Here is a 12,334-nt window from a genome sequence, read left to right on the forward strand (position 1 = left end):
GTACGTAATGACGTAAGACGCCCTAAGAACAAACCGACGCATTATCTGAGAGAAAGAGGCGCCGGTGTTCTGAAATATTCGGTGACGCTGGGTGGAGCCTACATGAATATTCATGAGTTTCCTGTTTCGCGTTAAAGCTGTCAAGAATGTCAAAATAAATTAGGTACATAAAAAAGTTTGTTGGCTCAGTAAGTTGGAGCGTATCCTCCTTCATCACACTTTGAAGCATTTCTTATTCTGAAAACAGTCGATATTTTCAGTGGCTCTTTAACGCGAAACGGGGAAACTCATGAATATGCATGTAGGCTCCGCCCAACGTCACCGAACACCTATGAATATTCATGTAGACTCCGCCCAACGTCACCGAAAATCTCAGAACACCGGCGAAGAGGTAAAGCTCGGCTAAGACATCTCAAATACCGTTAGATATTCCTCCTTTTCTTTTATTGTATAAACTAATGATGCAGAGAGATAGGTTATGTTGTGACAACGTCGTTAAAGCGTTATATACCCATTGGGAGTGGTTTATTTTAAACGAGTGCGCTGAAATGAACGGTTAGCCCCGGCCGCTAACGGAAGCTGATGCTGCTGCTGATGTTTTATGGGACAAAGAATTAGCTAGGCTTGTCTTATATTTCGTCGGTGCTCTGGTCTATGAGGCCGGTTTTTGAGGTTTAAGTAAATACGTATATTCATTTTAGCCTTCTTGTTTTAATAAGTGTCGGTAAAACGTCTGTTATAAGGGTTATAGTGTGAAAGGCGAGGCCTGGATGTAGAAGAGCAGCTGAGGCGGTGTTTGTCTCAAGGGCTGTGTCTCAAAAATTGCCGTCTAGGTAGGGCAACTTGTTAGGTTTTAGGTTTTAAGGCACAGATAAAGTGACTGACATTACTGCTGTTTTTCTCAGCATCTGCTTAGCTGTCTTGAGATTCTGGCTGGCTTAATGTCATTACGATGTGTTACAGCTCCATTCTTCATAGTTTATATCACACTATGAAGGCTTTTGTTGACTATAAAGACTATTTATTAAAATCATGTGTTTTGTTGATGGTTCGTTTTTAGGTAGAAGAGGAAATGTGAGAATTAACATCCGTGATACACTCCCTTAGGATTCACCCATGTGATGAAATGCGTTCATTGCAGTGCTTATGTTTCTTTATACTCTGTCAAGTTTAATGTATGGTAATAATAATTGAGCATCCTTTATAGTGAAGTTGAGACAGAATATCTCTTATATTATTATAATATTATGATGATCTATAATAAGCTAACATTATATGCCGTAATTTCAGCACTGTTGATTTTCAGGTTACTCATGATGTCTCATTTATCTCTTGCTCCATTCTAGAACATGGCTGTGAACGTATATTCCACCTCAGTGACTAGCGACAATCTGAGTCGCCACGACATGCTCGCATGGATCAATGAGTCTCTACAGATGAACTTTACCAAGGTCGAGCTTTTATGTTCAGGTGAGTTATATGTGGCTTTGTAGTAAAGAGGGTATGAATGTAAGAATGCATGCGGCTTTGTAGTACAGAGTGCATCAGCTGGGTTCTGAAAGTAAAAATTCAATTTCTTTCATAAGGAAATTTATGTAAATAGCTGGTTGCTTTGGTTTCTGGCTTATGTTGTTTTATCAAAGAGTAAAAACTTCCAGAACCAATGCCGCAAAAGAAATGGCCATGCACTAATGCACTTTATTATAATGGATATGTTTTTGAGTAATGGAAGCATTTTACATCAACCGTTTGTAATCTGATTTTCTCTACAGGTGCAGCCTACTGCCAGTTTATGGACATGCTGTTTCCAGGCTGCATACCTTTGAAGAAAGTTAAATTTGGTGCAAAGTTAGAGCATGAATACATTCACAATTTTAAGATATTGCAGGCCGCCTTCAAGAAAATGGGCATTGACAAAGTGAGTTGTTTAATTTCTTTTCCTCAGGCTCGTCTGCACAAGTAAAGTTTGTCAGGTCAAGTTGAGCAAAACCGAGTTTTAAGAGACTTTTTGGAGACACTTAGGTTAATTATTTCTATTTTATCACAAATTATATTCACTAGAATATGGTATCATTACTGGAATTTGGAACTAATTATACCATGTAGACATTGTTTTTGTTCCTTGATTTCACCACTAAAACAATGATATTCAAACAATAATATTTGAATGTGTTTTCCCCATCAGATTATCCCGGTTGACAAGTTGGTGAAGGGCAAATTTCAAGACAATTTTGAATTCGTTCAGTGGTTTAAGAAGTTCTTTGATGCCAACTACGATGGAAAAGACTATGACCCAGTGGAAGCACGACAGGGCCAGGACACCATGCCTCAACCCAACCCCTCCATGTCTGCCCTCAGCAAGCCCAAGAAGATCTTGAATGCAGGTTGGTTACATTGCACCAGTTGTTGGCACCTCATAGTTTGATCTCAGCATTTAGGATTACACATACATTTTTATGTTTTATACATCTGCCCAAAAAGGTCAGATATTCAGAACTACAGTTGCATTCAGCAGTTTGTGATCAGCAATATTAATGTTTTGTTTTAGGTTTATTTTAGGCATTTTTTGCCTTTATTAGATATAGGTGACTTTTTTTCTTCAGTAGAACAATAAAGCAGACTTTTTTTTTTCTTTTTTTTTTTAGCTAAAACCGACGTCCTTGGCGATTCATAAAATGCAAATCAATGACTACTGTCACATTGAAAATCAAAAAAAGCATATCAGGCAGCGCAATTCTGTGCAAGAAACTCAACATTATTTACAACATTACCTGTAATTCATAGCCTCAGGCAAGCAGTCCTGAGCATAGTCTGGAGCATAATGAAGCAAACTCTCATGTGAGCTGACGCTGTGTTTGTTTACAACAGAGGATACCTGTGTTGTATTGTTCATCAATCCTGGAAGCCTCAACTTAAATAAAATAAGAGAAGTACACATAGTTTTGGTTGCTGGAGAAGCCGACATTGTTGCAGTCATTTCTAGTAAATCGAGCATTTAAATGATTTTTAAAAGTCACAACATTAAATAGTTTTTTAAGTGTCAACTAACCCACCCACATGGAAAGTGCTGGACAGAAACTCTTCTGAGAAGGGAAAATGTGATGAGTGATATGCTTTTAGACTGTTAGTCATTTTAATATGTAGGCATAGATGAGCATAAAAGCAGTATGAAATGGTCTTCGCAACCCATCTTGCTTCCATAATCTGACATGTTTTTAAATGAAGCTGGATATTCAGAGAAAAACGGGGTGTGCTTGACTTTATTCATGGAGAATTGATTGAATCGTGAAAAATGAGCATCACCATACCATACCAGAAGAAAATGGGTCTGTTCTGATTACATGTTAGTTTTATTGCCAGCTTGCTGCTTTCACTTCACTGCAGTTAAATGCTTTATTATCAACACAATGACTTGCATTTCAATAACAGGTCCAGTGATGTTCTGTTATACTGTCAGAAGGCCTGTATTTGAAACTAGTTTGTTGGCATCTTACTACTTATTACTTGTTCCCAACAGCACCACAGAGAGCAGCCGTTGCCAAGGTAACACCCAAGGTCGCGCCTATCTCTGCACGGAGACTTGGTGCTGGTGGTGATGAGGAAAGGGCGGAGCTTATTCAAGAGGTTTGTTATACTATATACTCTCATATTGTGAGACTGTCACTTTTTATAGTATGAAACAAGCAAAGGCACTCGACGTGCACTTTCAAGTTTCATCTTTGTCTAGTGTCTGCACTTTTTGTCATCAGCATAGTACCTAGTAACTTAACGTATGCATAACAAGATAAGTGTACTTTGGGTTTTATAACTAAAATGTTTGTTTGGTGACTTTCAGTTAAACATCTTGAAGTCTACAATCCAGGACATGGAGAAGGAGCGGGACTTTTACTTTGGCAAACTGAGGAACATTGAGCTGATCTGTCAAGAGAAGGAGGGGGAGGGAGACCCCACCCTGCAGAGGATTGTGGATATTCTCTATGCCACAGACGTGAGTCAAGTACAACTACAATCTCACTAAAGAGAAACATTTGTCAACAGACCATATTAGTAATTAACAGTGTTCCCATACTTATTGACTAATACATTTCATGACCTTTTCAGTCATATATTAATATATGTTATGTTCTCTGGCCATATGGCATCATCTTAGACTTAAAGGGATAGTTCACCCAAAAATGAAAATTCATTCACCCTTACGCCATATCCATTCCCACAAGCCATAAGACTTTAATATAGATATTTTCATTAAACCTGAGCGATTTCTGCCCCTTCATTGAAAGTCAATTCCGCCAAAACTTAGATGCTTCATAATAAAGACATTGTAAAAGTCTGATTAATCCAAGTCTTCTGAATAGGCATGCTCATTTTATATTTGTATTTATATTTGGGCTTTTATTCATGCGTAAACATTGATCAACGCAAATGCACCAAGCTCATCAAATATGTTAAAGCAAAGCATAACCGTACTACAACCTCAATAGTTCTTGGATGACGAGCAAGCACGATTGAGCTTCTGTTTGCCATATTGGATGTGCTTAATGGCTAACAGAGGGACAGAAATCTTTCATGATTCAATAGAAATTTCTCCATTTACAGTGTTGATTAGATTAAATGATTATAACACTGGTATTTCCACCAGCTAAAAAAATGGTTTATGTTATTTGTAAAGTTATTTCTATCTTTTGCTGTAGTGTGTCCGTAGGAAATTAGTTTACATTTCCAAACATTCATTTTGCCTTTAATTGTAATAATCCAGTGAGATTTTTGTTTGCACAATGAGTCTGACAACAGCCAGTGCTCCACACAGAGATCTGATCTCATCATCCTCCAATCTGTCTGAAATGACATGAAGAAACAGAACAAACTGAGACAGACTCAATCCAGAAGAACTGTGGCAACGTCTCCAAGATGCTTCAAGAAACCTACCTGCAAAGCTACCTGAAAACTATGCGCAAGTACACTGAGGGCAAAAGCTGCTTTAAACGCAAAGGATGCTCACACAAACGTTGATTTAAATTAGTTATTGGAAGTTAATTGATAAAGAATCTATTTATGGCATTATTTTTGACAGAATCCCCATTTTACAACATTTTTGTGCAAGTGCCTAGAACTTTTAACAGTACTGTAGCTTTGCCAGGTAGGTTTCTTGAAGCATCTTGGAGACATTGCCTCAGTTCTTCTGAATTTAGTCTGAATTTAATCTCCGCGGGCTTATTGTAGCTTTATAGCTGTCCTGGCAAATGCAAAACGAATGTAGCTGTCATTCCTCTCTAATATATCTATCTATATATAATTATATTTTCACACATATACACACACATATATATATATATATATATATATATCTCACTTTCATTCACAGATATATGTATAATTATATTTTCACACATATATACACACACACACACACACACACACACACACACACACATACATATACATATATATATATATATATATATATATATATATATAGTGAAAATATAATTATACATGTGTGTGTGTGTGTGTGTATATATATATATATATATATATATATATATATATATATATATATATATATATATATATATATATATATATATATATATATATAACAAATATTCTCACTAACAAAATCAAAGTTTCTCTCAAATTCTCACTTGCATTCACAAAATAATAATTTGTTATAGCGCTATTAGTTATAGATATAGCGCTTTTCTGGGTACTCAAAGCACTTGACTGCTAGACACAAAAGACACTGACTGCTGCTTTTTATATAACATATTTCCCGTTATGAATTATGATACCGCTTGGTTCGTTGGTCTGTTGAGACGGATTGCTTTCTCACCACAAACGAACCGCTCCATGGTTCGTTTGAAAGCCTGCCGAGACCACCTCTTCAAGGAGGTCTCGGTACGCTTGTTTGGTCCGCTTTTGGTGCGCACCCGAGTGCGATTGCTGCTTTCTCATCTGCCCAAAACGAACCGCACCAAGAGAGAAAACGAACTCTAGTGCGATTCATCCAAACTAAATGAGGCAGGTTAGAAAGCACCCTTAATTTAGAAAAGCTCAGGTATGTCCAGTTTTGACATGACCTTGACAGCCTCTGATATATAAGACAGAATTCCCAAGAAATAGTCTGGAGAAAGTAGGAATAGACATGTTGCAGATCCACGTTAGACTGTCTTGTTCATTAATTTACTGAACTTGTAAACACAGACTAGTGCTGTTCTGGGGAATGGTTCCTGGTTAACAACATCTGCAGTGGAAAACAGTGGAACAGTGGATCTTTAAATGGCAAGACTTTTCTTATCAGATGACTCAATCTCTCTCTGTCTCTGTCTCTCTCAGGATGGGTTTGTCATACCAGACGCTGAGTCAGAGGACCAGGAGGAGTTCTAATGCTCGTGACTCACTGCAGTTTTACCCTCCTCTCACCTTTCCATTCCCGTCCTCTCCACAGTCACTACCCCGCCATCCACACCATATTATGCATTTGGACTTCTGAACAAACTCCATACTGAATCCCATTGCGTCTGCTAAAGCATGCATAGACACACTTCATGTCGAAAGAACCGTTTTAATGCCCTCAGACCTCTGGCTGCCACCATACTCCTGTTTCTCTCCGAGGAAGAGCGTGTTTCCCGTCTGTAATATACAATCTAATATTGTTTTCCTCTTTCAGCAACTTCAGACACCTGCAAATGTATTTATCTTATTTGAAATGTCTTGGACACATCCTCTGTAGTGATTTATAGGCGGAGTCTCCCCCTCACTGCTGTGGTACATATCTGTGATCACGTCTTATTTAGAACCGTACCTTACTGACACACAACCGAGGGACGGAATGATAAAACGTGCATTAGTTCATTGCAAAACCCCTCTCACTTCCTAGTTTCCACTCATGGTTTTGGTGCTTGCTTTAGCATAAGGCAGGTAGCAGTCACCACCGCTCCAGTCTATCCTCAGTGACTGTGCCTTATACAGACTGTCTGGAGGGAGTGGACCCAGTCTGACGTTTGTCTTTTCTTTATGGATATAGTGAAGCGTCGTTTTCGAGTCGACGCACGTACTAACACTCAGTTGTGCGCTTTGGCCTACAGGACGCCGATGTACTGTGGCGCCACGGTTGCACAAGTTTAAATGTTTTTATTATAATTTTATTGCTTTCATTTTAAAGAATTATCCGTATGAAGTTGGTAGCCACTACGTTGGCAGACTCGGCCAAAATTTGAGTTGACAAGACAAACACTGCCCGTTTTCTACCTGTTTTACTGCCTTGTATTTAATGCGTTTTTCTATCCTATCCTTCGCACTGTCTCTCTTGGCAAATGTTTGTAATTCAAGTTTTAAATTTGAGTTTTCTTTTGTTTCTTTTAATTATTATTTGTAGACGTAGCGGCAGCAGCGGGATATTGGTTATTTCAGACCTAAATGTTTTAAATACACAAGATGAGAACGTGAAGTCTTTTGAGTTATTTTAAAATATTGCACTCTTTCAAGACCATTCCCCAAATAACCATGCAAATGCAAAAACAGTAAAAATATCGACTAAATGAGCTTTGTAGATGAAAGCTTTACTCCTTTTCGGAAAGTTCTGAATTTGATCTTTCCAGGCAATGCTCGCTCACTTCATTTGTCATTTTTTGGAGAGTCAACATGATTCTGACTTTAGATCACTGTGCCAACTCTGACTTTACCGACGTGTAGCTTCACTGTTTTCTTGTGTACTGGTCATTCTCAATCAATAGCAGTTTTTCTGTGTGTAGTTCTCTGTTGCATTTTACATCAATAGCACATGCAAAACCGGCAATCAGAGTTGTTATTGGTGCTATCGAATACCTTGACCCTTAAGAACTTGCCTGTTTGAGCTAGACGAGGCTTTTTGCTGGATGTTTTGGTTCACTGGATTAGAAATATTGCTGCAGTTGGGTGAATATAACAGTGCTGGATCTAATCTAAATAGGAGACGATAGGAAAACAAGTGACACTCACATTTCTGGGCTTGCATTGACAAAATATCCCATTGTAATTTCACATAAGCCGAACTGCTAAATATTGGCACAAGGTGGATGCAAGTAAAAATGTGGAAGGAAGTAGTTTGGAAGCAGGTAATGTCTGTTAAAGGCAGTGATTGACCCTTCCTTTCTTTCAATGCTCTGTGGCCTTTAAGAACAATCTGTAGCGAAGGTACTCAGTACATTGTGGGCCCCGCACCACGACCAAACTGTCTCTCTCTCCCTGATTTTGTACTTGCAGGCTGTTAAGAGTTCCACATTTTTAACTGAAGTCCATTTCTTACAATAAAACAGTATTTACATGTCTTTTTGTTTGTGTCATTTGTCATGAGGAACGGCCTACAGTTTTTCACATTTTTGAACAATGGTAAAGACCTCAAAAAACTATTAAGTATGGCTTATATGTAAAATAAATAATTTGAAATAATACTTCATTCTGTTGATCTGTACTGTATAGAATGTCTGTTCAGTGTGTTGTAGCTTGTGTTTATGTTGATTTATTGTTCTGTCACAGTCAGGAAACATATCACCACTAGGTGGCATTAGTGATCAATGCTAATCAAAAGACAGGGACTGAATATACTGAAATAAGTGAACATGCTTGTTTCACTCACGGTCTCGCTCCGCTAGGTTTGCTGGTGTGAGATGTAGAGCTGCTTTAAAGCAGTCATTAGTTGAGGAGGTTTTGGTGAAGCATAGGAAACACTGGGATTTGAGGAGTGTTAGTCTGTTATTAAAGAGTGTGTTGGAGATTACAGCTCTTCCTCTCAGTGTGGAAGTGTAATAACTGTTTCACACACCTCTGAAACAGATGTGCCTCTGTCTGACAACACGTTTGTTTTGGAAGAATGCTGAAATTGAGTTGCTGTACTACAATATGGAAGAAAATCTGGTTACTTGTGTTACTTCATGTTCTTACATGTCAGAGGGTAATTGTCATGGAAAAACGTTTTACTTTTAATATGATATACATGTTTTGTAGCATGAAATTTCCCCTTGATAACATGTACATTGAGATCCAAAACGTCTGATACCACATTAAAATCTGGGATTGCAAATCTAATTTCAATTTGGAACTTGTTTTCAGACTTTTATATGCATTTATTCAGATAATAATGTTTTCTTTTAAAACAACCGTTGTGATTTCACCTGCTGCAGTCATTGTCCTGTTTAGTTTAGTGTCTCACCCTTCTTCTTTTAAACAGCTGCTGACAGTCTGTTGTTTATCAGAAAGACATGCTGTTGTTTTCAGACACTTTGGGTTTTCTGTCTCCCATCTTTCTTACTTGGTTGTCTCTCAGTGCTTTGTCAGCACCAGGCGCACAGCTTTTCTTAGAGAACTTATTTATCTCCCTTCAGAGGTCACAAAATGCCTGTGACCTTGCCTCAAAAAGACAGAAAGATTTAAAACGTGACTGGATTCCTTAATTTAATGGACCCAACATCCTGATATCATGTAGACGAGACAATGACAATCCTTCAGTACTTAACTTAATCTGTCGGTTTATTTCTGTATTTTATCCTCGTATGCAGGATTACTAGTGCAAGTGTTACAAAGTGCTCATATGATTTAGTGATTCATTTGCAAACGACAAAACTACGTTATCGTCCTAAACTATAATCTTGCTAATTTTGTAACAGTTTACAATAAGGTTCCACTAGAAAATGTTGATTAATACATTCAAATATATTAACTTTTGACTTTGATATGGTGACATTAACATTTAATATTATTAATAAGTGCCTTGGAAATATTTTTCATAATTACATGTAGTTCATGTTAAACCATATAGTAGTTATATGTTAACAAATGGAACTTGTTGGAATCTGCAGTTACAGATCATCAATGGCTCCAGTGATTCAGTGAGAGAGCAAGGGTGAAGGCTGACCACTAAACAGGCTGAAAAAAGTTAGCCTTTTTTATTCTGCCCAATTAATTTATGCGTCATACCCATGACAAAAGACTTCCTCTCAGACACCAAAGAGCTGCAGCCATTACAGCTCTTCAACATTATCATCTTGTGTCTGAAAACACAATCACTTGCTAATGCTAATCACTTTATGTGTGTGGAAATCCACGTCTGGTTTATCACATGTCTGTTGCGTGAGATATATACTCTCTCATCATTATAAGGGCTATAGAGTGTCTGGCTGAAATGCTTCACTGCTCACTTAGCGAGACCTCCGGCCTTTTGTTCCTTATCCGCAGTTAGCGCTCTGATTTTCTCCTTTCATGCAGACTGAACTTCAAAGCATGTGATCTAACAAAACTGTGGAAAGAGCAAGAGAAGCACCGTTTTGTTAAATCAGCCGTTTGAAGGAGTGCAAAAGATGCTACAAACCTGTATGAACTTGCCATCCAGTCAGACGTGACGCTCACATGCTAACACAATAACCTCTCTGGGCTTGATGCCAGTATAATAAAACTATATGCCTGAAGGCTATATATACAGTATCTGTGATAAAATTTGTTTGGATTATCAATGTCATCGGTGCCAGCTATTCGCTCTTTGCTAAAAAAGGCTTAGGCTGCTGGAAAGATTAATCTAGTACCCATCATGCCTGTTTGACTCAAGGATTAGGATTTAAACTCCATTTGTTTAAACTGGAACCAAGTTTGTCGTTGAAACTTTAATGCAGCACTCCTCACTCGTGTCTTTGCTAGGGGCCAAATAATCTGAGGTCCTGTCTTTTGCTTTTTCCTTTAATATGAGGTTGGTTTCAAGAGGATTTTCTGCTCTTTATTGTTGGTGCTGGTGGATGTTTAGCATGGGATTTCTGTCTCTTTGTCTGAGATCCTGCTGTAATTTTTTACGTGTGGATTGAGGGGTCTGACACATCGAGCAAGTGGTGTGTTTGTGTAGGGGGAGACAAAAGTTGAGTGTGCTTTTGTCTCATTCACATCAACATGCTCCTCACTATCTCATAATCTATTAGTGGTGTTTGTTGAAACACACAAACTTAGAGGCTTAGTGGTGGGCTCATTTCCACTAGAGTATAAAGAATACAAATTCTAGTTATAAATATATAATTAAATGTGACCCTGGACCTCAAAACCAGTCTTATGTTTTTCGAAATTGAGATTTATACATCATCTGAAAGCTGAATAACCAAGCTTTCCATTGATGTATGGTTTGTTAGGATCGGACAATATTTGACCAAGATACATATTTGAAAATCAGGAATCTGAGGGTGCAAAAAAATCAAAATATTGAGACAATCGCTTTTAAAGTTATGCAAATGAAGTTCTTAGCAATGCATATTACTAATCAAAAATGAAGTTTTTATATATTTACAGTAGGAAATTTACAAAATATCTTCATGGAACTTTTCTACATTGTGAGTTCTCTTTGTAATTTTATTTCTCATAATTGTCTTTATATCTTATAATTGCCACTTTATCATAGTATCTTCATATCTCTTCAATATCAGTTACGACTATCTCTCACAGTTGTGACTTTCTCGTAAATGTGACTTCATATTTTGTAATTGCAAAAAAAAAAATCTAAAAATCTAAACAATTGCAACAATCTCATAATTTACTCTTTTGATTGACAGGCAATCTGACCAATCATAATGCTGAATCTGCCATTGTCAAACAAACAAACCAGACTGGAGAGTAGATTTATGTCGGTGGACTTGAACTTGAAACATGGTTTATATTGAAGTCTTTCTGCAGTTGAAACGAGATAACCTTCTGATGCTCATTCATGTTTATTTTGTGCTGTAACTAGTAAAGAGGAAGAGATGAGCCACTTGAAGGCGCTACAGTGATCTGTCACCCCACATGAAAAAATACTATAGTAATTTATAGTAAATAAGATGTATAGATAGTAAATATAGTATACTTTAGTTTTTACTACAGTAAACTGTAGTGTATTGTAGTATAATATACCCATAGTTGTAGAAAACTTAGTACAGTATTGGGTAAAGTAATTTGTTTATATTACTATAGTTGTTATATTACCACAGCGACTATAGAATTACCACAACAAATTAATTCAAGTACTTTACTATAGTATGGTTCAAAAACACTATAGTATTTACTATAAATTACTATAGTATTTTTTCATGTGGGACAACACATGAGCGAGCCACAAAATGGTATTTTATTGTTTGAATTTATTAAAAAAATGACAAAATTTGAAAGCTGACCATTTTTTTTCATACTGAAACTAACTTGCTCTGTCGGTGTGTTGTCAGTTTCCTCTTTGCTCTGCAATGTATTTTTCACTGTGTGAGAACATGATGTGTGGTGTTAAGATTGGCATGGCTTGTCCGACACGGCAACAGTAAGAGGGGTCAGTTATTATTTTATTTCTTATAAACTTTAT

The 12,334-nt window shown here is 37.3% G+C and overlaps 1 protein-coding gene across 3 annotated transcripts; it reads left to right on the top strand.

The window, feature by feature from the left end:
• Positions 1 to 93: 93 nt before the first annotated feature.
• On the top strand, positions 94 to 9,061 carry LOC306859876 (microtubule-associated protein RP/EB family member 1-like). 3 transcript variants are annotated; one of them, XM_079401260.1, is made up of 7 exons: positions 94 to 391; positions 1,347 to 1,470; positions 1,773 to 1,918; positions 2,186 to 2,384; positions 3,518 to 3,624; positions 3,836 to 3,988; positions 6,334 to 9,061. In XM_079401260.1, the coding sequence occupies exons 1-7, from the start codon at positions 290 to 292 to the stop codon at positions 6,382 to 6,384; spliced, it is 882 nt and encodes a 293-aa protein (XP_079257386.1). In that variant the 5' UTR covers positions 94 to 289; the 3' UTR covers positions 6,385 to 9,061. The 3 variants fall into 3 exon arrangements, with proteins under 3 accessions (XP_079257386.1, XP_079257388.1, XP_079257387.1); XM_079401262.1 differs by having other exon boundaries at positions 363 to 421; positions 6,334 to 8,306; XM_079401261.1 differs by lacking the exon at positions 94 to 391 and adding an exon at positions 436 to 833 and having other exon boundaries at positions 6,334 to 8,306.
• The last annotated feature ends 3,273 nt before the right edge of the window (positions 9,062 to 12,334 follow it).

This window comes from Barbus barbus (genome assembly GCF_936440315.1).
Source record: "Barbus barbus genome assembly, chromosome: 40".
NCBI lineage: Eukaryota > Metazoa > Chordata > Actinopteri > Cypriniformes > Cyprinidae > Barbus > Barbus barbus.